The sequence below is a fragment of the Pleurodeles waltl genome, chromosome 3_1, assembly GCF_031143425.1.
Source record: "Pleurodeles waltl isolate 20211129_DDA chromosome 3_1, aPleWal1.hap1.20221129, whole genome shotgun sequence".
Taxonomy (NCBI): domain Eukaryota; kingdom Metazoa; phylum Chordata; class Amphibia; order Caudata; family Salamandridae; genus Pleurodeles; species Pleurodeles waltl.
This window is the reverse complement of record NC_090440.1, coordinates 314,418,960-314,445,158: the sequence shown is the minus strand read 5'-3', so window position 1 is coordinate 314,445,158 and position 26,199 is coordinate 314,418,960. Positions and strand designations below refer to the sequence as shown.

Genomic DNA, 26,199 nt, shown 5'->3' with positions numbered 1-26,199 from the left:
CTGAAATGGCGGCTGCCTGACCTCTAAAGTGGGACAATGGGATGTGAGGTAACTACGCTGGCATTGTACACTATTGCAGTAGGTGGTCAAAGACCGCGGCGCAATGCTGCATTGGTTAACATTGGACCCTATGGGTCCCAGGAGCCAATGACGATGTACGCCAGCGGTGACGGTACGCACTGCCGTGGACGTGACCGCAATTTTCTATCTGTACAATCACTCAATACCTGATCTTCGACAGGAGAGGACCTACACTGCAAGTGCTGCTGTGACCTCGGTCTGGAAGAGACAATGGCTTGAGAGTCTGGGGAAAGGGCCCCTGCCTTCACATCAGAGGAGTTGGAGAAACTCGTGGACGGGTCCTCCCCCAGTACACGCTACTCTACAGTCCTCCAGACAAACAGGTAAGTACACTGGGAGCATGCTGTATGGGCTATGCTTGTGTGGAGAGGGGTGGATGTAAGAAGGAAGGGGGGAGAGTGCGGCGTGCATGAAACGACGGTGAGTGCATGTGCCACATGGCAAGGGTAGGGATGGGGGCCAATCACTTTGACGGTGCAGTTGGTAATAACTTTCTCTTCCCCCTGTACAAATCATGTAGGTCAGCGCCCACCAGAAAAAACATATTTGGCGTGCCATCGCCAAGGACGTCCGGACCCTGGGGGTCTACCACAGACGGAGCACCCACTGCCGGAAAAGATGGGAGGACATTCGCCGCTGGAGCAAGAAGACGGCGGAGGCTCAGCTGGGGATGGTCTCCCAACGTGGGAGGAGTGCCTGTCGCACCATGACCCCCCTGATGTTCAGGATCCTAGCGGTGGCGTACCCGCTTGAGGGCATCACGGCAGCCACAAGGGGGTGAGTACACTCGCATTCTGCTGATTTTGCGCGCATTGGAGGTGTCTGGGTGTGGGAGGTGGGTTGTGGGTTTCCCTAGGCCAGGGCGAGTTTAGTAGGCAAGGTCCTTCCGTAAGGCAGGCCGTGTGGCATCCCACCCCACCTCTGTAGAGTGCCAAGTACACCTAGTCATGCCCCTGTGTTATTCATGTGTGCAGATGTCGTCCATAGCCTTGTAGGCCATTTCCCAGGAATTGAGCAGTGGAGCCCAAGAGCACGGCGTAGTGCAGGGGGCTTCTGTGTCTGTCGTGTCCGCCAACGGTAGCGGTAATGTATGCACTCAACATGTCTTTCTTCTGTCGCCCCCCCCTCTTTTTGTGGTCTCCCTGTTCTTGTGTGCATTAGCATCATCAGGAGGAGCAGTGGCACCGGAGCACCGGAGCACGAGGGGGCTGCATCCCACATGGCCATGGAGGGCCACACTACGGAATCGGACTTCACCAGTGGGACGGAGGGCGAGGGGAGCTCCACGGCGGGGACAGGAGCTGAAACCAGTGACACGGACTCGTCCTCTGATGGGAGCTCCCTTGTGGTGGCGGCAACATCTGTGCCCCCCCCCATCTACAGGTACAGCCGCCACCCCCCCTTCCAGCACCGCCCTCCCAGCAGCCCCTCAGCTTTCGCCCCGTGCCCGCTCACCCGGGAGGGTGGGCATCACCTTCGTCCCAGGCACCTCAGGCCCTGCCCCTGTCACCCCTGCTGCCCTAAGTGAGGAGGCCATTGACCTCCTCAGGTCCCTAACTGTTGGGCAGTCTACCATTTTGAATGCCATCCAGAGTGTAGAAAGGCAGTTCCAACAAACAAATGCATTCCTGGAGGGCATTAATTCTGGTCAGGCGCCCCTTCAGCGAGCTTTTCAGACTCTGGCCTCAGCACCGATGGCAGCCATTGTACCTGTGTCTAGCCTCCCCCCTCCAACTTCCTCCACCCCAACCCAATCCCCTGTACCTCAGCCTATCCCAAGCACGCCTACAGACCAGCATGCACACACGTCAACACACAAGGGAAGCTCAGGCAAACATAAGCACCACACGTCCCACAGGCACTCACGCAAGCATCACACACATGCAGACATAGCAACATCCACTGCCTCCACTGTGTCCCCCTCCTCCTCGTCTCCCTCCTCCCTCCTTGTCTCGTCTACACTCACACCTGCATGCACTACCTCTACAGCCACTACTACCATCATCAGCACACCCACCACCACACCCCGCTCACGTGCAGTCACCACCACCACTACCATTCACACGTCCCCTGTGTCCTCTCCCAGTGTGTCTGTGAGGTCCCCTCCCAAGATACACAAACGCAGGCACACACCGACTCAGGCCAAACTGATATGCACACTTAGAAGTGCACATACTACTCCTACCTGTGCTGACAAGGAGCATGCTGGCCCCGCCCTAAGAAAGCGGAAGAAAAAAGTCATAATACAATACTTTTATTGCCACTTTATTTTTCTGCTTTCAGCAGTGGGACAACAATCCTCTGCCATAGCAGAGGGGCCGTCCTTGCTCCAAGACCTTAGTTTAGGCCGCTGCGGCACATTAAAAACTGCACATTGCAGAAATCTTTAATTACCATACTTAACCCTTTCCACCCTGCCTGCAGCGATATTGCAATAGCTCTATGTGTGAGATGCATACATAACTAAATAATAGTTGTAGTGTAAATACATTTAACTTGTTTGAGAAGGGGGGATATTGCTTGCCCTGATCATCAGGCTCCCTTGAAACATTACGCTGAAGAGATTCTTAGAGACAAATAAGAGAGTGCATGTACCTTGGTATATCTGTAAAGGGCTTGCAGGGTAGATTTGAAAACTTAGCTAATCCAAACAATTCAAGTGTAGGTCTGTTTAAGGTCCTGCATGTTTTACTCAGCTTGATCAAGATTTAAATCATTTAAAAGGTAAACTATTTCTCAGTGGTTTGAGAAAATATTAAACGACCTCTTCATATTTTAAGACTAAATGTATTTAACATCTCACATGTAGTAATTTATAGGTGGTGGACATACCTCTTCCCCGCTGTACTGCTTCAAACAGTTCAGAAAATGAAAGGTATTTGAAAGCCAGAAGGAGAGTATTTCGAAGTCTTCAGCGTTGTCCTGAATGTAAATAATAAACATAAGCAAAAACATCAAAACCCAACAAAACTATCCAGTAAGCTTGCCTGAAAATTATATACTTTGCTCACCTCAAAGTTATTTTGAAACACTTTTTCTTAATTCACCATTTGCTTTTAGTAAATTAGCGGTGCACAATGCAACCTGGAAAAACACTTCAATGCATTTTTATATGTTTTGTTTACCACTTATTACTATATTTATGCTGCTTAGGATGCTTGTAGCATGCATTTGGGATAGTAATGTACAGTCCACTTGCTTCCCAATTTGTAATAATTAATTTCAATTGCGCAGGATGTAATAAACTGTGTTATAACCAAAGTGAGAAAGAGCAAAAGACAGCGAAAAGGGGAAGATGAAAGAAAGGTTACACATCGTAATGACTCGTGCTGATTCTCCTCCAGCCCTTCTCCCCTTTAGTTAGAGGCATGGGAACCCCTATTGGAAGCTCAACCCCTTTAAGTGAGGTCTATGCTATTTGAGCGGAAGCCTCCAATGGCTACATTTTAAAACAAGGTCTGATGCTGTGGGGCTGTTGAAAAAGGCTCTGCACAGGGTATATGTGAGCACCAGTGTACAGGCTTAGTATGGAGTATTACTCAATCAATCAATCAGGATTTATAAAGCACAGCAGATCACCCATGAGGGTCTCATGGTGCTGGAGGATAGTTTGTCAGACTCTGCATGACATCATCAGATGTAACATTGTAGCACAGTGGTTCCCAAACTGTGCGCCGCGGCTCCCTGGTGCGCCGTCAAAACTAGCCAGGGGCACCGCACACAGTCTGGAAACCACTCGGAGGTGCTTTGAATCGGTAGCTTTTCCTCATGGTATTGGAAAAAAACACCCTGCATTAATTATTCTGACCAGCGGAGGGCGCCAAAGTACCATTAATAATATCCCTGTAACAAAAATTGTTTCCAATAAATGGTTTTCAGCAACGTGAAGGAGAGAATAAAGAAGACAAACGGTAAATAGTGTAGGTACAGGTACAGGCTGGGATTACGTTCCCCCACCTGCCAAAAAAAGTAACATAACGGGGAGCCGTGGCCAACACGGCCAATAGGTCAAAGGAGCCGGGGATCAAAAAAGTTTGGGAACCACTGTTGTAGCACATGAAACAGACTAAATTGACTGTAGTTTACCAAAGCTTCATAATTCAGTTATGAGATACAAAATAAAAATCAATTTTTTTTGGCTCAAATTCAAATTTGTACCACTTAAACAGGTTTGCATTTTCAATAAGTTGTGCCTAAAATGTAATTTCGATTGACACCAGGAAGAAAGGTTATCAATGTGTCCTTATGTATTTATTTTCTGGCCCAAAAAAGAATTCAAAAGTCTGTCATACTAAATATAAGGTATTTTGTTTGCTTCATAATTTGGCATATATCCCTGATCCAGTCTTAAATAGATGAATGCGCTGACCAATTGTTCTGCTTCCCAGCAGGCAGGGAACATCCTCTGAATATAATATCCCTCTCCTAAATAGTTTAAGGTTTCTCCCATTACTGTTAGCAGCATTTCCCTGTCAAATATTATGCAGGATTTTTCCAAATGCAACAAAGGGAGGAAAGGCAGACCTCAACCACTGGAGGGGGTTTCTTTGAAGTCTTGGAGGGAATATATCAAGCCTCGATGGGTGAATCTTGGCTCATAGGAAATATGTGCTTCAATTTTACCCGAAGTAGCTTCCCTTTCTTCTTCCCAGAAGCATGTGAAAGGGGACAGGCAGATCCCTGGAAGTACTAGTTGAGGGCGGAGGGGTGATATGGTATCACTGAGGCGGTAGGCTACTCCCGTTATCTAGACCTCTCCACCTCCACTTTTAAACACATGAACAATGAAGAACAGCTGACAAGAATAATAACAACAATATCAAGATATCGGATAAGCATGGGTGATGAACTCCTATCAGAAGCATGGAGGACCACAATCTGAACTTGTATTCCTGGATTTCTGTGGGCTTTATCTCCAGGACTAGTGGCACTGACTTCCAGATTCCTTCTCAAGACAAGTACAGGGTAGAGTTAAAAAAAAGGAATTAAGGGCGATTGTCCGCTCTTACTTGTTCCTTTTGTGTGTACCCAAAGAGTGGGTGCCAAATACTGATGTGGGGCACACAGGCACCCTCCTGAAGGTAGCTGAAGGCCTGTGTGCTTGGGAAGCATAGGCAAGGAGTGGTCTGCAAGAGGACAGCAGGGTGTTGCAGCCAGAGAGACTGCAGATCAGGAGACCACCACACCTGTATAGGAGGTAAGGTTCAGGACCCCTATAGTAGCAGTGCCGGGAGCTGTAGAAAGACAGAAGGAATCCTCAAAATGATAATCTAGGAGTTGAGTGACCTCTGGACGTTGCTCCTTGTGGCAGGTAAGAATACTACTTTCTATCCTACAAAGTTTCAGAAACATGGATTAGTGCTGACACACTTGGTGAGAAAAATTATATTCCTTAGTTGTGGGGGATCATCAGACAACTCCAACCTTACTGAATACCAAGTATGGAGGAAAATGTTGTTGGACATAGAGAAAAGCTTTAAATTTGGCAGACTTTAAAGGTTTCTCTTTCTTTTGTGACAACTTCTTTAAGTAGGTTCTTGTTCGCTTCAAAGATCATCCTCTAACCTGCTACACAAAGCCATTACATTCTGTTAAGCTCAGTAGAGCAGCTGTGTGTTCCAGTTGCACGTCACTAAATTTTAGAAAAGACCTTTGTTTTGAGAGACATGCATCTCAAATATATGTTTTACAAACCCTTCTATCCAACCAGTTCTAAGATACTTTTTCGAGAAGACGCCTTTTTCTAGGCACTATAATCTTGTATCTTGTACTATGTTAAATCATGTGCAAACACCTAGCACTACAGTGGTACTGCATAGTAATCAGAGATCCTGCCACGGCCCAGCTTAATTTTCAAGGTCCAGTATTGAATGGTGTGGTTACTTATTTGTAAGAGCCCCAGACACTATCTGGAGGTTCGGGCACTAACATTTCCTGACAATACAAATCCTCTGAGGTCAGATCTTTACCATTGCTGAGGCAGCAATATGAAACAGTTTATCCCAGGAAGTATCAAGAAAGTAGAGACTGTATATTTCTGGGATTAGAAGCAGATTGAACTGGCCACTGATGCCTATAGTTGATGTGTTTAAATGGTTTAGTTGTTCTGTGGTGGGATAAAATAGAGATGTATACAGGATGTGTATGACAGGTCATATTTGAGTAAGCATACACAAGTGGGAATTGTTCTTAAATTGCGCATATTTGTCTAATGAGTAAATACAAATATAGACAAGGCATTAATTAAACGTAGCTATTAGAAATCAACTACTGTAATATATTGTTTTAAAACATAACTTTGTAAAAATATTTTCATGGTGCCCTATAATCAGGTAAACTTTACATTAAAAATTTTAATTAAATATATATCTTTATTGGATGTTTATTATCAAGGGTAGTCAGAGTCACTGAACAAAAATACCAGGAGTCGAATTTGTCTAAAGGGCAGCGAGACAAAAACATTGAATTGACAATTAACCAAATTAAACTAGAAAAAGAATTGGCATATAATTTTCCATGGATCCACACCTAGATGAAGGGAGGAGAAGGGGAAAGGTGGATAGATAGCAGCAGAAAAGCAAAGGAATCAGGAGAGATGTGGCGCAGGACTTCGAAAGGGGAGAAACGGAAAGTCTAGGTACTACTAAATATCATTTATCAAAACTTGGAAATACAAGGCAGGGCAGGACGTTAAGGAAGACCAAGATAGGAAATCAGCAAATGATAAGGATGGACAGTAGACTATGAACAGAAGGCTCTGTCAGCAGAGGAAAGGAATAGAATACGAAAAAAGAGGTGGGTGATAAGTGTTGCATAACAGCAACATAAATATTTTAAAAAGGAGAAAACAAAAAACAAAGGGACTACAAGACATTTTTTTGAGAAAGGATGGATCTGACAAAACAAACCTGCCATCAGTTCGGTTTCAGATCTGAGTAATCATGGTGGCACTCACTAAGATGCATCAGTTAGCATAAAAGAGAATCATCTTTAACCACTCTAAGGGCCACATGTGGAAACGAACACAGCATATAAATTATATTCATACCTTAATAACTTGTTTTATGCCATTGATGGTTGTATTCATTAAGGATTTCAGCCTGTCAGCCTCATTCAGACGATCTGCATATCTCACACACATGAACAATATGTGAGCTGGCAAGCCAGGGATCATGTTCACTACAACGCCTCTTGGTTTTAAATCTGTTCCAAGGAACAAAAGTCTAATTAAAAATTAAAATGTGCCCCACAAAATATCTGTAAAAATATATCCACATTTAAAAAAAACATCCATAATCTATGCACACACATTATACAATAGAGTTTACTTAACACTGACTAAGTGTTTTATTGTTCAAAACATAGTTTCTGGGACTTAAAAAAAAAAAACATGGCACCACTAATGCACATTCACTGCCCCCTACGGACTATTACACTTTACAAACACACATTCTGTGTTTCAACATGGTGTAGCATACATCAGTCTCAGTTTACAAACACACAGGAGAATGTTTAAACAAACACTTTTTGGTTAGATGTAATATGTTTAAAAAGTGGTTGTTTCATGTTTTATCGAGTAACAGGTAAACACATACAATGTATGCAAATGTAAGGTGAAATTATAGAAAACAAGATCGGCAGAGAAATAGCAGAGGTGCTTTTCTGTTTAATTTTTTTCTTTCATAAGGCTGCTGGCAATAGTTAAGATAGAACGCGGCAGCTCACCAAGTTCACATAAGTCACTTGAAGATGTTGATCTGTCAGATTAAGAAGTACTTACCGAATCTACACCAGGGGTGGCTCCTCCGTTAGGGCGGAGGAGCTTTGCTGCCCTGTCAGCAGCGGCAGCTGCTAAACGTTTACCAACTGAGTTTATTATTGTTTTCTGGTAAAGGTGTGGGCCACAGGGTGACGAGCAGCGAGGGGGAGTACACAGCACTCCCCCTCAGTGCGCATGTATGTTTGGCTGGCCATCTCGGGCCGGCCAAACACACATGCGCAGTAGGGTCTCTCAAGCACAGCAACACAGTTGCGAGGCTGGAGAGAGCCTGCACAGGCTCACAGTCGGCCTGGGAGCACCCTGGCTGGGTGCTCCCAGCCAATCCTGACGCTTCTTTGGCCAGCATCAGGACTGGCTGCAGGCTAGGAGCCTGTGCCTGCCTGCAGCGACGGAGGAGAGGAGCGGCGCGGCTGCAAGGGAAGGTAAGTTTTTTCTTTTTTAATTTAATTTAATTAATGTTTAATCTTCCCACCGCACCACCCTGCTACTTCTGCACCCCACGAGCCGCTACTATTTTACACTCGCCATACATTTTGCACCTATCATGATTGCATAGAATACCGTTCTTTTAAATAGTATATGCAAGATTCTATCTTGCATGTTCTGTGCCTGCAACAAAGATTTTAGCCAGAATTTCCGAATGACAGTCACCCACATAGTTAAGCTTCTAAATGCAGGTACTCCAAGGTCCTGATTAGTGTGCCACAAATTCAAAGCCACTTCATGACAATCAGTCAGGGCCATTTCGCTATGGGGTGACTTGCCGCCTTGGTTTTAACTGTAGGCTTAATTACATTTTACTCTCTCGAAATTCTATATTAGGGCAAAGCAGGATTTTATAGTCCCCCTGGGATAAATTACGTCAGATATTTCGTTTTAGTGGTATCCTCAAACTTTGCTTGAAAAGCTCAGGGTGGAAACAAACCAGCAAGTCACATCTGTTGTGGTTGATCTCGGAGAGCCATTGAATCCTTGTCCCCTTCCTATAGGGGAAATCTAAGAAGAGGAAACTGAATCAACGGATAACCTGCTCATTGGTACCCATGTTAGAATGATGGGGTTTGTAGTGGAGTTTGACAGAGGGGCTCTTCTTACCAGAACTGCTGAGTTTGTAACTAACTTGCAGGGTAATCCAAAGGATATAGGCCAAGAAATTGTGATAAAGACTCTGACCGGCCATCCCCAAAATGTGGGCAGTGATTACTCCTCCCAGCCTACCTGCATCGAGAGGCAGGTATACTGTTTCTTAGCAGAGGGGTATTTTGCACCTCATTAAAGGATTAATCATTTTTCAGGAGGGAAGCAAAGCAAGTTTTTTTTACAATTACCGTTCCGCTATATTGAGCAAAATGTACCTTGTTCATTGTACCTATATTTTTGACAAATTACAAACAAACAGTGGATGGACCTTGTAGCAATTTTGTAACCCAGTTCTTGAAAAAATGACTATAATAACAAAGGGACCTAGCTAAGTACTGGTCTTTACTGAATGGTTATGCTACTGTAAACATTTAGAATGACCTACTTTTTAAATTAAGCACCAAGCCCGCAAACTGCATTTTTCTGGTAAATCAAAACTTCCAAAGCCAGCAAGGTGACCATATGAGAAGGAAAGATGTGTTATAGTCCCTCGAGAGGCATCAATTGATGGAACATCTTCTCAAACTAAATTCAGAATTATCCCAGCCCACCTGAAGCTAGAAATAAATATGTTTCTGTTCATATTTTATCAATCATCACTCACTCCATCATCCCTTTAACACTAAATTTTTCCTGCTCGAGGTAAAGGGCTATGCTCTTTCTAAACCTAGAGCTGCGCTCTACAAATTCCCACATACATTTAAGTGCACTAAATAAACAACTTCTTTTAATGCCTTTATAGTGGTTAGACCAAGACCTACCATTCATTCTTATTACCTCTGGGGCACATCTGTTAAACCGATATGCTTCTCTGCCATGCAGTAGGCACCATCAGATCATTTGGTCTTAAAATATACAAATAAACTTGTCCGGTGCCAGGTACAGGTTCTTTTTTCTGAGGGTGCAGCCTTATGATTGTTGTTGCTTTTGAACAAACAAACAGGTAACTTACCTTCGGTAACGCATCATCTGGTAGAGACATATTCTACTTGCAGATTACTTAGAATTTACCCTGGGCGACAGTCTGGATCCAGATATTTTGCTTGAGCAGTACCCCTGCATGCCGTTAGGTGGCGTCGCTGACTTATTGTCAGCTGTCTGTGTCGTGCTTGCCAGATATGATGTGGTGGGTCCTACATAGGCGCATCCCCCGGCCCGCTGACATCAGTTTCTTTTCAGAGCTTTCCACGCCAGAAGTGCTGAGCCATGAAGAACACTGACCCTGGTGCATCAGAACTAGGGCCCTGAAAGGGAAGTCCATGTCCCTAGAAATCAGTTCGCAGAGCAGAGGTAGGGTGGGTCAGTAATGAATCTGCAACTAGAACATGTCTCTATCAGATAATGTGTTACGAAAGGTAAGTAACTTGTTCATCTGATAGAGACTTCTAATTGCAGATTCCTCACCGTAGAATAGATACCCAAGCAAAACCATAACTGGAGGTGGGTCTGCAAACCAAGATCATACTAAGAAGTCCTGCAGGACCAAACAGGCAAAATACCTGTCCCTTCAGACGTGACTGTCTAGGCAGTAGTGTTTGGTAAACGTGTGCAGGGATGCCCACGTTGCTGCCTCACAGATGTCCAGAACTGGAACTCCGGGTGCTAACGCAGTCGTTGCAGCTGTTGCTCTGGTAGACTGGCAGAGTGAGCATGCAAACCCTCTGGGGTTGCTTCTTAGCCAATGCGTAGCACATTTTTTTGCAGACAACGACCCATCTGGAGACGGTCCTCTTCTGCACTGCCTGACCTTACTTCACACCTACATAACCCACAACCCACAAAGAGTTAATCATCCACCCGGAACTCTTTGGTACAGTCAAGGTAGAACACCACTGATGTTTTGGGTCCAGGCGGTGGAGTCTCTCCTCTTCCTTAGAAGGATGTGGGGGCGTGTACAAATTAGGCAAAGCGATGGATTGGCATACATGAAAAGACATGTCCACTTTTGGTTAAAAAAACAAAAACCCTGGTACGAAGAACCACCTTGTCAGGATGGATGGAAATGAAGGGTGGCTTGAATGAAAAAGGCCTGCATCTCACTCACCCTTGGGCAGAAGTGTTGGTTACAAGGAAGGCTGTTTTTAGAGTAAGAAGCCTAAGTGGAAAGTTATGAAGTGGCTTGAAAGGACCACACATCGGAAAAATAAGAACCAGGTTCAAATCCCATTGGGGCACTATGAACAGTGAAGGTGGAAACATTTGGGTAAGACCCTTCAAGAATCTACCAACAATAGGAGATTTAAACAAGCAGGGTTGGTCAGGTAATGTCAGGAAAGCAGAGATAGCAGACAAGTAACCTTTGAGGGTGCCCAAAGCAGCGCCCTGCTGGGCTAGAGAAAGAACAGACAAGAGGACCTCTGCTAGAAGGGCTGAGAGGTAGTTAACAGACTTGTCTGTGCATCATGCCACAAATTGGTACCAACGACAGGTGCTTATCGTTGTGGTGAAAGGATGCCTGGATGCCAAGATAAATTTATAGACTTCGGGAGGAAGGTCAAAAGCTGTCAACAGCTGCCGCTCAATTTCTACGGAAAGAAGGCGGAAACTGGAGAACCATTCCCTGCTGCGACAGAAGATCCTCTTGAAGGGGCAGTCTGATCGGAGGATCGATGGCCATGCTCAAGAGCTTGGGATGCCAGACTCTTTGTATCCAGTCCATAGCCACAAGAATTACTAGGGTTGTTCTTAATCTTTTTGAGAACTCTGGGCAGAAGTGGTACTGGAGGAAAGGAGGCCTGAATTCCACCCAAGATGAAAAGTGACACAAGCGAGTGCTTGTGATGCTATTAATTGTGTTTGACCAATGACTTTGTGTTTCACCACTGCGCATATTAGTTCCTCAATGTTCATCAGTAGCACATTATGGGGGTCTTTACGACCCTGGCGGCCGGCGGTAAGCTGGCGGTAACACCGCCAACAGGCTGGCGGTGTTCGGCCAGCTATTATGACCGTGGCGCAATAGCCACGGCCATACCGCCGGCCCCTCCAACATACCGCCAGGCGGTCATAATCCCCAGGGCAGGGGTGCAAGCACCGCTGCCCTGGGGATTATGAGTCCCTAACCGCCAGCCTGTCCGTGGCGGTAAACACCGCCATGGAAAGGCTGGCGGTAAGGGGACTTGGGGTGCCCCTGGTGGCCCCTGCACTGCCCATGCGCTTGGCATGGGCAGTGCAGGGGCCCCCAGGCATAGCCCGTCGTGCATTTCACTGCCCGAATTTCGGGCAGTGAAATGCGCAACGGGCGCTACTGCACCCGCTGCACGTCAGCATTGCCGCCAGCTCTATTACGAGCCGGCAGCAATGTTGATGTGACTTTTCCGCTGGCCCAGCGGAAAAGTCATAATAGGGAGCCAGGAATACCGCCGGCAACGGCGGTATTCTGGCTCCCGCAGCCTCGGCGGTCTTTTAGTAAGACCGCCGAGGTTGTAATGAGGCCCTATATGTTTTGTTCAGTTTAGCTGCTTATTGGCTTTAACATGGAGTTAGCCATTACATTCTGTATTCAGTTTAGCCGCCTATTGGCTTTGACATGGCATTAGACATTACATTCTGTATTCAGTTTAGCTGCTTATTGGCTTTGACATGATATTAGACATTACATTTGATATTTAGGTTAGCTGCCTATTGGCTTTAACGTGGAGTTAGACATTGCAGTTGAGACATTGCAGAGATGTCTGTATTCTTCCAAGCTGTGTTTTTCCACAAGATGGACCAAGCTGTTTTCTTCACACCAGACCTTAGCTGATAAGAGCACGTAGATTTTGTGTTTACCTCGCAATCCAGTCTGAGACCGGAATGGCTCAAGAGAACTGGCCATTCTCCAAGGTCGTTCAAGTCTCACACTGAGTTTGCTTTTAAGGATGACTCTGGGCTACAGTGAGTTGGATTCGAATCTGCTTGACTTCAGGCTGGAGCTAGATGTCAGTTGCCAGTCTCCCGTTTGGGTAGATAATCTCTTTCTCGCAGTTGACCAGAGTCATCAACTTGCAGACCCCAGAAAGATAAAGCTGAATATAGGCCCTACTTGCTCATACGGTGATGAATTTTGACTTTTATGCTTTGCTTTCCCATTATATAATGCTATAATCATATATATTTGCTGTGTACATTGCAACTGAGAAGTACTGTGATATATTTTGATTTCATTGCTGCGACTACTCTTTTAAACGTGTGCTTGAGCGTCTCTCAGGAACTTGTGGGTGGGGGAGAATTAACAACAATAAAGGTCTTCTTTGAACTCAGAAGTGCATTTCAGAGAGGTTCTGTAAGCTCCGATAGGAGATATGTAGGAAAGCAGAACATTATGCCGTAGTAGTCAGTTTTGAGAGTCAAATTGGAGATTTCTACGTGCACAATTTAAAAGTGTAATTGTTTTTTGTTGTTTAGAGAATTACAGAAGCACCGCAGACCATGTTTGAAAATGCATGTGAAGTTAAACTGCCTGATGGTGAGAAACATGTTTTCTTTCTGTGATAAAGCATATTTAGAAAATGTGCCTTTTGAAAGCAATGATGTTTCTTTTGTTTTTGACAGAAGGGTTTGGATACTTTTATCTGCTTACAGAAAAATGCAGGAGAGATGTAGGCAAATAGAACATGAAAATAAGAATTTACGTGAGCAAATTAGCCAGAACACATTAATGCAAGATAATGCTGAAAGTTATAAAACTGCTGTTTTAGAAGAATCTGTCTTTTCCCATTCCAGTAATGAGGGGGTTAAGACAGCTGTGAGCCAGTCTGTGCCTCCGTGTGAGCCCGGTTTTTTGGCAGTCGAAGTGAATTGCTTAACTGATAACACGGAGAACAGAGCTCAGAATGTGATTTACGAGGTACCGTCGGAAAATGCACAAGTAAAACGAAAGATTTTAGAGTTTCTTACTGTTTGCACTAAGCAAGAGACACCGAGTTTCATTAGCTTGTTTGATTTTTGGAAACAGTATAGCCCTCATCTGAGTGAAATCTTGACACTTTGGTATAAAGTCACTAGGAAAAAATATAAGCAGCTGCGCGCTTGTGATTTGGCAAATTAAATAATTCAGACTTTAGGTTTCTGCGCAGTGCAAGACGGAAACTCTGATTTACATGTAAATCAGGGACAGGTGAAGAAAAGAGTGCCACTAGCTAGGATCATACACTGGATCTGGTACATGCAAGACAGGGCTAGAGTCACTGCAGCCCTACATGAACAGGTGCCACAAGCCCCTTTTCAGGATGTGGAGAGGGTGCAGGGAGTACCACAGGTAAAAGAGTCACCAGTGAAATTGAGTGCACCATTTGAATTCGTGTCCCCTGAGGATAAAAAAGCGTGTGTGTTTGACTAATGATTCATTAACTGAAATGTTGTTTTCTAGCACAGGAGAAGGAACAGCGTTGTACAATGTGTGTCAGACTTTAAAGCAAGAGCTGTTTGAGATGTGTCATTTTTACACTGATTCGTGGTTCACTGCCAATGGTTTAGCAGTTTGGTTTTCCACATGGCTTGTACATAACTGGTTCAATTCCCTTGCAGATGTTAAAGAGAACAATTCAGAGTCTGAAGTGTCCACCCAGAATTCTGACTTAGTGGGGATGGCTAAGTGGGTGCACCAGAAATGTGAACAGCTGAGAGAAAAAGCCACTTACAGGTGGGCAGAGATGAGAGAGATGCACATTCCCCTAGATTTGATAAAAACTGTGCAGCACGCACAAGAGAGATCTGCCCCACAATCAGTCACAGAGCAGTTGGAGAGAGGAAAGTTACCAGGACAGATATGGCAAATTGATCAGGTTTTAGGGGGAGTGATTGCTGCAGATTACCAAGGAGAAATCAAAATTATGCTGATAACTGGAAAAGAATCTGATTCATTCATACAAATTGGAGACAGAATGGCCCAACTTGTCAAAAGTGCAGTGAATGGAGGTTTGGTAAAGAATGAGTCTGCCCCAGCCCTTCTGACAGTGCAAGAAAAGGGAAGCTGTGGTGCAGCAGATAAAAACCTCAGTGCTGAGGTGTGGGTTGAAGCCCCAAATGACCCTCCAGAACCTGCAGAAATCATAACAAAGGGCCCCAAAAACATCCTGCTGATTATAAAACAGGGAAAGGAAGAGGAAGGGCACATTTCAGATGACAAATGTTATTTGCAAGAAAAGTCATACTTTTTTCTTTTGCAGATCCTACCACGTTTCGCCACTGTCCCTGAGTGTGCTGTGTGGTCTCCCTTCGGGTGTGTGCGTGTGGGGTCGGGGAAGGGACCGAACCCCCAACCTGAACCTGACTGAGTAAAGTACAAGCACCATGGATCCATTTTGCGCAACTGGCGCCTTCAGTTCAAGCTCAACTTGTTTGATTGCATTCTTCCACTGGAACTAAGCAACCTTAACAGTTAACTGTTTGTGTTTTTTCGTGTGGAACTCTGACTTTCCCTTACCTTCCAGCGAACCTTTCAGGTGGACCGTGCACCTTTACATGAGTAGAACTCATGCTACATCAAATTGCTATTTTAGAGACACTTTTCTGTGTAGATGTATCTGATGTGAAAGGTTATGAGATCAATATGTTAATCCACTTCCATTGCTTTACAGTGATTGCTTTTATCATTCAAATCTGATTTGCTTACAATGTTTCTTTTTGTGTTGATGTTTTTGTTTTTTTGTTTTTGTTTGAAATAAGAGGTATGTGAAACAAAATTAATTGGTCATAGGGTGGAATGTGATGCTATTAATTGTGTTTGACCAATGACTTTGCGTTTCACCACTGCGCATATTAGTTGCTCAATGTTCATCAGTAGCACATTATGGGGGTCATTCTGACCCTGGCGGTCATTGACCGTCAGGGTCAACGACCACGAGAGCACCGCCAACAGGCTGGCGGTGCTCTCAAGGGCATTCTGACCGCGGCGGTTTGGCCGCGGTCAGAAAGGGAAAACCGGCGGTCTCCCGCCGGTTTTCCGCTGCCCTCAGGAATCCTCCATGGCGGCGCAGCTTGCTGCGCCGCCATGGGGATTCCGACACCCCATACCGCCATCCTGTTCCTGGCGGTTCGCCCGCCAGGAACAGGATGGCGGTATGGGGTGTCGTGGGGCCCCTGGGGGCCCCTGCAGTGCCCATGCCAATGGCATGGGCACTGCAGGGGCCCCCGTAAGAGGGCCCCACAAAGAATTTCAGTGTCTGCCTAGCAGACACTGAAATTCGCGACGGGTGCAACTGCACCCGTCGCACCTTCCCACTCCGCCGGCTCCATTCGGAGCCGGCTTCCTCGTGGGAAGGGGTTTCCCGCTGGGCTGGCGGGCGGCCTTCTGGCGGTCGCCCGCCAGCCCAGCGGGAAACACAGAATCACCGCAGCGGTCTTCAGACCGCGGAGCGGTGTTCTGTCGGGGGAACTCTGGCGGGCGGCGGAGTTGGAATGACCCCCTATATGTTTTGTTCAGTTTAGCTGCCTATTGGCTTTAACATGGAGTTAGCCATTACATTCTGTATTCAGTTTAGCCGCCTATTGGCTTTGACATGGCATTAGACATTACATTCTGTATTCAGTTTAGCTGCCTATTTGCTTTGACATGATATTAGACATTACATTTGATATTTAGTTTAGCTGCCTATTGGCTTTAATGTGGAGTTAGACATTGCAGAGATGTCTGTATTCTTCCAAGCTGCGTTTTTCCACAAGATGGACCAAGCTGTTTTCTTCACACCAGACCTTAGCTGATAAGAGCACGTAGATTTTGTGTTTACCTCGCAATCCAGTCTGAGACCGGAATGGCTCAAGAGAATTGGCCATTCTCCAAGGTCGTTCAAGTCTCACACTGAGTTTGCTTTTAAGGATGACTCTGGGCTACAGTGAGTTGGATTCGAATCTGCTTGACTTCAGGCTTGAGCTAGACGTCAGTTGCCAGTCTCCCGTTTGGGTAGATAATCTCTTTCTCGCAGTTGACCGGAGTCATCAACTTGCAGACCCCAGAAAGATGAAGCTTATACGGTGATGAATTTTGACTTTTATGCTTTGCTTTGCCATTATATTATGCTATAATCATATATATTTGCTGTGTACATTGCAACTGGGAAGTACTGTGATATATTTTGCTTTCATTGCTGCGACTACTCTTTTAAACGTGTGCTTGAAATCTACTAATTTTGTCTCTCAGGAACTTGTGGGTGGGGGAGAACTAACAACAATAAAGGTCTTCTTTGAACTCAGAAATGCATTTCAGAGAGGTTCTGTAAGCTCCGATAGGAGATATTTAGGAAAGCAGAACAGTGCTGTCTTGGAAACTCCAATGCGAAAAAACAGCTGATAACGCAGACATACTAATTAGAAATTATTAATTAATGTTTAAGTAGCCTGAGTAATTAATATAGAAAAATAATGGGCACGTTTGAAAATGTGCCCTCGGAGAGCGATCATCAAGATTCACAAATGCACTAATAAAATGAATAACCTGTATGAAATATAGAAAAACATATTGAATAATGTAGTACTATGTCATATTGAGATATATAATGTATGTTTTGCATTATATTGTAGAGCTAACTTAGCCAAAGTTGTGGCCTAGTTTGCCAGGCCTTGTGCAGAAGTTGAATATTAATGCGCAATGTAGAAAAAGCTAATGTGCTGGACTGACCATGAACCACTTATTATTTAATAAAATCTGCTCAGCAAAAATCCTATGTGTGAACCATGAACAGGAAGGAGATGACGGAATAAAAGTTTGTATCCAAATCAGTGTAAAGCATACTGGATGTGCTTTCCCAGGATTTGAACAATGGAGATACTGACTGGAGAAGAAGATGCAACATTTTCGATGCCTGACGAGCCTGACGATGATGACATCGTACAGTGAACCAATTGTCATCCTGAGAACTGTGCAATATTAGACTTCATAAATGTGGAAAATTAAGTTAATTGGACAGAGTCATAACCAGTGATTATTTGACCAATTAGGAATTGGGGGATAGTCTGGGTGACTTTAATATAATGACGTGACAGAAGGGGAGAGTTCAGATGTTAGGTGCAGATGTCCGGAGAGGGACTACAAAATCAAAGAGATTTGAGATTGTGTCATTGGGCTCATGCTCTTGAGAGCCTGATTAGATGCTGATCGATTGGTGACCTGAAGACGAAGACTGACTTTGTTGCTGATCCATACCGTGGATAGGTAGCTATGACAATATGACTGAATTACCTTTTGTGCCTTTCCGGCTACCAACTGCGCTGTCTGAATAAAGCTAGATGTTTTTTCTAAATTTATGTTCTAAAACTGTTTTCGCATGAAGTCCCACATGCAGATGCTAATCTGGGTTAGGTGAGGTTCCTACCTTATGACATTGACAAAAACAGAGACAATTGATTGACGAACTGATTTGCTGAACTTCACTATTCATGTTGACTTATTCATTCCTGATTTAACTATTGACCTATGCTACTGCCTTTGAGTAGATTATGTGTTTGGCACCTTCTAATGAATGATATGGATTTGCTTTGAATAAAGTTTGAATTAACCCCATGATTTAGTATTGTAACTAATAGGGAAATAAAATTGATAAAACATATATTTAGTTGTGGTTATTCATGCCTGAATGTCATGGTGTGATGTTATTAACTGCTGATTAATGTTTTGCTTAATGGTTATTGATTTGTGTATTTATTATTCATGAACATTGGTTACACCATAGCTGGGATACTCCATGAGAATCAAAAGGTTCATCAACTTATACGCATCCCCTTAGAAGTTTATTTATTAAGGACCAGGTGCGCTAGCACAGCTGACATTGTGCTTTTCTCTTAGGAGGCAAACAGATATAACCAAGGCTCTCCCCACTGCTGAATGAGACCTTGTGCCACCTCTGGAAGGAGATGCCATTCATGATGACCAGGCATCGATGGCTGAGTTTGTCCCCTCTAGCGTTCAGAGAACCTGCCAGATGGTGAACCACCGGGGATATGCCCTGATGTTCCAGCCATGTCCAGAGGTGCACAGCCTCCTGACAAAGGGTCCACGATCCCACCTCGCCCTGCTTGTTGCAGTACCACATGGCAGTGTTGTTGTCCGTGAACACCTGCACCACTTTCCCTTTGAGAGAGGAAAGGAATGTTTTCAATGCTAGCCTGATCGCCCTGAGCTCCAAAAGATTGATCTTGCACAATTCCTTCTGAGATCTGGACCATGTCGGAGAGATTCCCCTGATGCTGCGCCCACTGGAATTCAGGTCCCACTGCAGAGCCTGCATATGCCAACTGGCATGTGTCACCAGCAGGATACAGGAGACCAGGAGGCCCAGCAGCCTCTGAGTCATTCTCACCGAAATCCAGGATTGAGGCTGAAACATCGGTCTCATAGCCTGAATATCCTGGAATCGCTGTTTAGGAGAATAGGCCCAAAACTGCACTGTGTCCAGAACAGCTCCGATAAAAGGAAGCATCTGAGAGGGGGTCCAGTGTGACTTCAGCACGTTTATAGTGAACTCTAACAAATGCAGGAAGTCCTCTGTAGTCTGGAGGTAGGAGATGACAGCCTGGGCCGAGCCCGCCTTCAACAGTCAGTCATCGAGGTAGGGGAAGACTGAAACCCCTGACCTGCGCAAATGAGTTGCAACCACTGCCATCACTTTGGCGAACACCCGAGGGACGATGGTAAGGCCAAAGGGGAGCACGGTAAACTTAAAAGGCTCATGGCCTACCGTGAAACGCAAGTAACATCTGTTGGCAGGCAGGACGGGAATATGGAAATATGCATCCTGCAAATACAAAGCTACCATCCAGTCTCATGGGTCCAGGGCAGGTAGGACCTGAGCCAGAGTGAGCATTTTGAACTTCTCCTTCTTGAGGAAGTGTTGACGGACCAGGGGTCTAGAATAAGACGTAGGCCCTTGTCCTTTTTGGGTACAAGAAAGTAGCAAGAATAGCAACCAAAACCACCTCCTGCACAGGGACCCTTTCTGTGGTACCCTTGGCCAAGACAGCTGTAACTTCCTCTCGGATAAATGTCAGGTAATCGTTCGTCATCCGATTTTAGGATGGTGTCATGGATGGAGGGGTAGTCTCAAAGGGGAGGGAATAGTTCCTTTGGGCTATTTGCAAAACCCAGCTGTCTGACGTGACGGATTACCAGCAGGGCAGGTGATGGTGAATCCTGCCTCCAATTGGTCCCTGATGAGGAAGCACCAGACATGCAAGGTTTGGAGGCTGCAGCGGGAATGGTGGTGGACTTGGCAGAATGCTGGCCCTCTGATCCATGAGGACGTTGGATCCCACGTGCTCAGCCACACAGAGACTTGGCAGCCGGTGCGCCACAGTGGCTGGAGGGAAAGGGAAGTGGTTGGGCACCCCTTCCGTAGCCATGAAAGTGGCGAAAAGCTAACTGTGGGGGGCGATGGGCAGATGCAAGGCCCAAGGACCGTTAAAGTGCTCGAGTGCTGAGTCTTCTTTGTCTCTGAAGAGAGGGGTGTCATCGAAGGTCACGTCCATAAGCACAGCTTGGATATCCCCCGAAAAGTCTAACGTCCTCAACCAAGAGTGACATCTCAAAGCCACTGTCTATGCAACTGATCTACCTAGTGAGTCAGTCGTATCCAGGCCACACCATATTGTGAACTTCGCTGCATTTCTCCCGTCAGCAACAGCTTGAAAGAGAATGGCTCGGGCCTCCTCTGGGACCTGTGGCAGCACCTGCAATCCCATATAATATGCAAGTAATGGCCCAAAGGCATGCGGTGTTCACAGACCGCAATGCCAGACTGGAGGAAGAAATATATTCTTCCCAAGCTGATCGAGTCTTTTGGATTTCCTATCCAGAGTTGCGGAAGGGAATGCGCCTGGGGATGTAGAGGCCTGGATAACCAAGATCTCAGGGGTGGGATGTTGCGTCAGGAACACTGAGTCATTAGGCGCTGGTCTATGGCAGGGGGCGATTGTCCTATTAACAGGAGCCTCTGTGCTGGGTTTGGACCAAGTTCCAAGCAGGACATCAGTGAGGGCTTCATTAAAGGGCAAAAGGGGTTCTGAAGAGTAAGCCCCAGGCTGAAGCACCTCAGTTAGGAGGCTAGTCCTGATGGCCACCAAAGGCAGCTCGAGGCCCAGGACCTCGGCCGCTCTCCTCACCATCACTGAATAAGATGCTCCTTCCTCTGTGGCCACGGAAGCCACGGTAGGGGGAGAAAGCATGCGAGCATCAGGAGAAGTATCTAGACCACTGGCTTCATCAAGTTAGTATTCTAAAGGGTCCAGCAACCCCTACATACTCTCACCATACCCATACCCATAAGAATAAGGGTCTGGATCTGTCCTAGGGAGCAAGGTCCCCGTCAAAGTCGGAATCAGCGTCAAGCAACGCCGGTCTGATCTGTATTAGAGTCAAGAATGAGTATAGGATCAACGCCAACTGCTGGCAGGGGTGGCGTCTGGAGCGCTGATGTCTGAAACGTCACTGGGGAGGGTTGCAGTGGCACAACTGATGCCGGTTAGGATCCGGGGAATGGATCCCTTGGTGCCCTCTGGAGCCAAGGCTGAAGCCGTCAGTGCAGAACTTGAGGAAGCCCCTGCCGACCCAGTGGGGCCCGAAGGCACTCCGGCAGGGTCGGACTGCCCATAATTGAGGTGCACGGCCTCGTAGAATTCATGCAATTGGGCAGGAGTGGCTCCCGGAAACTCTGGACGACGTGGAGCCGACCCAGGAGTAGGTTCTGAGAAAGGAGGCCTATAGCGATGATGCTCCTTTCCCGCATCACATCATTCGACCAACGGGGTGAAGTTGTAGAACGCTTCTCGACTTCTTGTGCTTACCTGAAGGTCTTGAGTACCTGGAGTGGGATGACGAAGAGTGCGGATTCTGCAAGCAGTCTCGGGGCCTTCCTCTCGACCGAGACCGGGAGCGATGTGGAGCCGAGCGCTGGGCTGCAAGCAGCTTTAGGGACCAATCCCTCAACGCTTTCGGGTTCATGGGCTGACACTCGGAGCATGACTTTGGGTTATGGTTTCGCTCCTAACACCATAGGCACACGAGATGCAGATCCATTAAGAACCTCATCCGGTGACAGAAGTACAAGGCTTGAATCCGGTCTTCTGTGATGACATCTCGACTCACCAGATAGTCAAAAAAGCTTTGACAAAAGTAAAAAAGTCGAGTCAAAAAGTGACTGTTGGGGTAGCTCTTCTTCGGATCTACATGTAGGCTGGCGCAGAAGGTAAACATTTATGTCAGTGCACCGGGGTGGCACCTATATAGGACCCGTGATGTCATATCCGGTGAGCATGATGCCGACAATGGATTAGGAGAAAGATCTCTGGATCCAAACTGACACCTGGGGAAATCATGAGGTAAGGAATTTGCAATTAGAAGTCTCTATCACAGACATTAAAATATGTTTTATGTTAAAGAGTGGGAGAAGAATAGCATCAGCAAGATTTCCTCAACAAGAGTGATATATGTGCATTGGTGCACACCAATGTCTAGTACACATTGCAGTTCAAAGAATATGCCATCACTCACAGTGCATATGCTTTCCTCCCTGTTAAAAATAAATAGTGAAGGGGTATCCATGGATGAAAAACGTGTCCGTTTGGATTAGGGCAGAGATTTCACACTTTAATGAAGCCATCTCACTCAGTCGGTTTAACTAATGCACATTTATCAAGAATATTCATAGATTTACAAATGGAAAGCAAGTGACTTTCTAGGAAGAAAACCAGGTCGATACAGACACTGTAATATTATGAATGCAGTTCCTGGCTATCCGTATGTACATTTATTTTTATTTTATGTTCTCAGCTGAGTTTCAACTATATCTCTTTACCAAGGAGAGGCAATGACCTGGAGGTTTCCCAAAAAACTACCGCTGCACCACAGAACAGCTAAGGAAGTACCATGTAAATGTCAGGTTGAGTGCCGTAGGAAATGACTGACAAGGAACCCAAAGCCAAGACAGTGTTCCATCTAGCTCCTCTTAACAATAAACACACCATTTCTGTTCCCAGAAACCCTCAATGTATTCTTCAGGAAGCGAAGAGCATCACAAGCATCACTTCTACAGTTCAAAATCTTATACTGAAGATGTAATTCAAGCTCCTAGATAATGAACTCTTTAGTTGCGTCAAATGAAAATGTGTTCTGCGCCTGAGCTTATCAAATATTAAAAATATAATAATAATATGGGAACAAGGCTTGTATTGTGTCACCTGAACATTTTCCAAAAAATGATCTGGAGCATTAAATTAAGGTTTCCAAATGTTTTCTTCTTAGTCAGAGGTCCATTCTTTTGCCTAGCGATGAAGCCAACTCCAGCATTTAGAGGTAAATGGCAGCTCTCACCTTTCTCCACCTCCTACTGCCTTGTGTTCTCTTATGTGCGTTAATCACAAACATTATTTTGAATAACTATTTACTTTTTTTGGTTGAAAACCTCCTTACAAGGCCCCAACAGAGTTACCAAAGACACAAGATGACTCAGAGGTTGCATCTGAATTGTAGGGAAAAGGACGGCCTACAGGTTTCACTATGAAGAAACCTAAAACAAGCAGACATCAACAAAACACAGGAGCAACATAATAACATCATAGGGAGGAAGGGAACAGGAATAGCCAGAATTAAAGGAGGCAGCAGATGAAATGAATTCCAAAATACAAGCAAAATCATAGAAGAGAAGGGGCTCAACCTCTTTGGCACAATGTGTAATAGCTCAAGTCTCAGTATTTCCCAACCCCTGATAGGTCATCAGCACAAAAGAATATATAAGCCAGAAATGACCAGGAGCCAACTCAGAATACCATGTGCCCATACAGTCAAAGCATAGTTCACATCTGTGCATTTCATGACAGCTACAAACAATGACGAAAAGCAGCTGGTCAAACAAACCAATACCTGAGGTCCTTCAGTAATCCACCCTGTGGTAGGAACATGTACTCTTGCAAAGCTTAGACAGCTCTGTTACAGAAAATGACCATCTGGATTAATAGCATGTAGTCACTGTAGCATGCCTCTCAAAGATGGGGCAAATCAACGTACGTGACACTTAAAAACAAACTCTAAAGAACAGAAATCCTCAACTTTAATAACAAAAAAACTTTCCATTTATATATAATTCTATTTAAAAATTAACAGCGACAGGAAAATTAATAAAAAAATAGCACAACACGGGAATTCTTTAGAAAGAAGCTGTCATCAAATGATCATGCCATGAACCTTCTCCATTTTGGGAATACATGCAGTCAAAAATAAACAATTAACGCTGAATTCCTATGCATCGCCAAATAATTTGACACATTCTATAGTGTGTCACGCTTTCATAAACTTAATAAGTTGGGAATTGTGAAGTATATCCTTGAAGCTATAAAACACCTTTATGCAACATCGTCCATCAGTATAAGAACAGGAAAAAAAGCAGAACCTCTAGAAAGTTATGAGTGACACATAAGAGGCTGTCAGATCTGCTTCAGACAACATCCTGAGGTTTAATTGTTGACAAGGACCAACAACGTGTGGAAGATTCACTGCTTATTGCAAAAACACTAACATCCTACAAAAAGCAAGTAGATACTATGACTGTGTAATACCAAGCACATTTACTGAAATTCAACACTGACAAATAGAAAGCAGTGCAGTGGACATCAAAATCCAAAAAAAGATTGACAAGGATTTTCAGATAAACAGCAAAAACCTGGATCACTTAAATGCCTTTTATATCTTGTCAAATTTGTTAATATAAAACCTGAACAGGGAGGTCCATCTAACTATACCTTGCAGAAAAGCTGACACCAGTTCAAGATGAGTTACTCACTTCATGAGATCAATGATCAATCACATAACTTCTGGTCCGAACACCGTCATTAAGAAAAAGGTGAGAAGCATGCACCAATATGCCTGTTAATTTGGGGGTTGGAGCTACAGTGAGGGTCCTAAGCATTATTAAAAGAATCCTCAGACTGCCCTGGTCTTTCCCAACAGCAATTCCCGAAGTAGCTGTTGGCTAACTAGTAGTGAAAAAACATAACAGGCAGACTCCGTTTCCTGTTATTAGGCAAATGAGCAACCAGAAGAACATCCAACTTATGAACACCTTGGAGTGGATGACGAACACGCCTTCTTTAAGCAATCAGGATCTACCAAGTCGCACCCAAAATGTTCGAACAGAAGGCGGGTGCTAACAAAGTCTAGAACATAAAAATAGATGGTAAGCTACACAAGTGGTCTATAGATAAAAGCCACTCTACTGTAGGATGGTGTTCACCAAACAGCCAGAATAAGTTGATGTGTTTTCTGATGTAGAGCACGTGGCATTGTCTTTCTAAGTAGGTTAATTACTCTAACAAATGACAGCTTACCTCTACCTCAGAAAGAAAGAACTTACATTTTGTAGAACACGTCACTGGCAAGTGTTACGCTATGGAAATAATTTGAATAAATGAACAGCAAGAGGGGATTTCAAAAGCTGAGGAACAACAGAAGTATTACAGTTACAGGCCTCAGCGATGCAAAGACCATTTACTTTCAAGTCCTCAAATTCAGTAACGTATTCTAAAACTTTCAGTGTCAGTCACTGAGGGGAACACAAGCTATGTAATAATACACAAATGCAAAATTCATAATTAGCTACAGTTACTTGATACCGATCTGCAGAACTAATATCTCTGCTCATCATCATTTTCTTCTATGAATAATCCTGCAATGAAAGTCGTAATATTTCAACAAAAATTTAGATGGATAGCACACATGTTGAAATCTACCAAGTATGAGATTTTTTGTGAGTTTTTCTTCATCTTCGGTTGAATATTCAAGCATTCCCATGTATTCTTTTGGTAAAGTTGGAACTGCAGCTGGATTGCCTGCACGGAAAAATATGTTGATTTATACATTTTAGTCTTTTTGTTGGTAACAAAAACAAGGAAAATAACAATCGAACAAATACATCATCATTGAAAGAAAGGTTTAGAGAAGTTAATGATTCAGAATTTGGTGGTTCAGTCCTTAAACATTTGGATGATATAACCTCGTCCTTGATACAAATGCTTTGAATACTGTTGGCCGAAGGCATCTGCAGAAGGGTCTACAACCACAGCTCATTGGATGGTTTGTTGTACATACCATTACTCACTTTGTGGCAAACATAAGTGAAAAGGAAAAGCCTTGCCCTGAAAATTGAGCATAATTCATGCATTAATCAAAAGGAAAATATTTTATCTTGTTATTCCAGAGATGTTTGTTGTTTTGCTCCATGCTACTGTGTGCAAATGTG

General features: G+C 44.6%; 1 protein-coding gene across 1 annotated transcript in view; it reads right to left on the bottom strand.

Moving 5' to 3' along the window:
• MYO5C (myosin VC) overlaps positions 1 to 26,199 on the bottom strand; it is a 717,152-nt gene that overhangs the window by 161,264 nt on the left and 529,689 nt on the right. The window contains exons 34-36 of the mRNA XM_069222459.1: positions 25,691 to 25,789; positions 7,130 to 7,284; positions 2,914 to 3,003 (exon numbers count right to left, since the gene is read on the bottom strand). Coding sequence (XP_069078560.1) covers positions 2,914 to 3,003; positions 7,130 to 7,284; positions 25,691 to 25,789 — 344 coding nt within the window. The remainder of the gene's footprint in view (positions 1 to 2,913; positions 3,004 to 7,129; positions 7,285 to 25,690; positions 25,790 to 26,199) is intronic.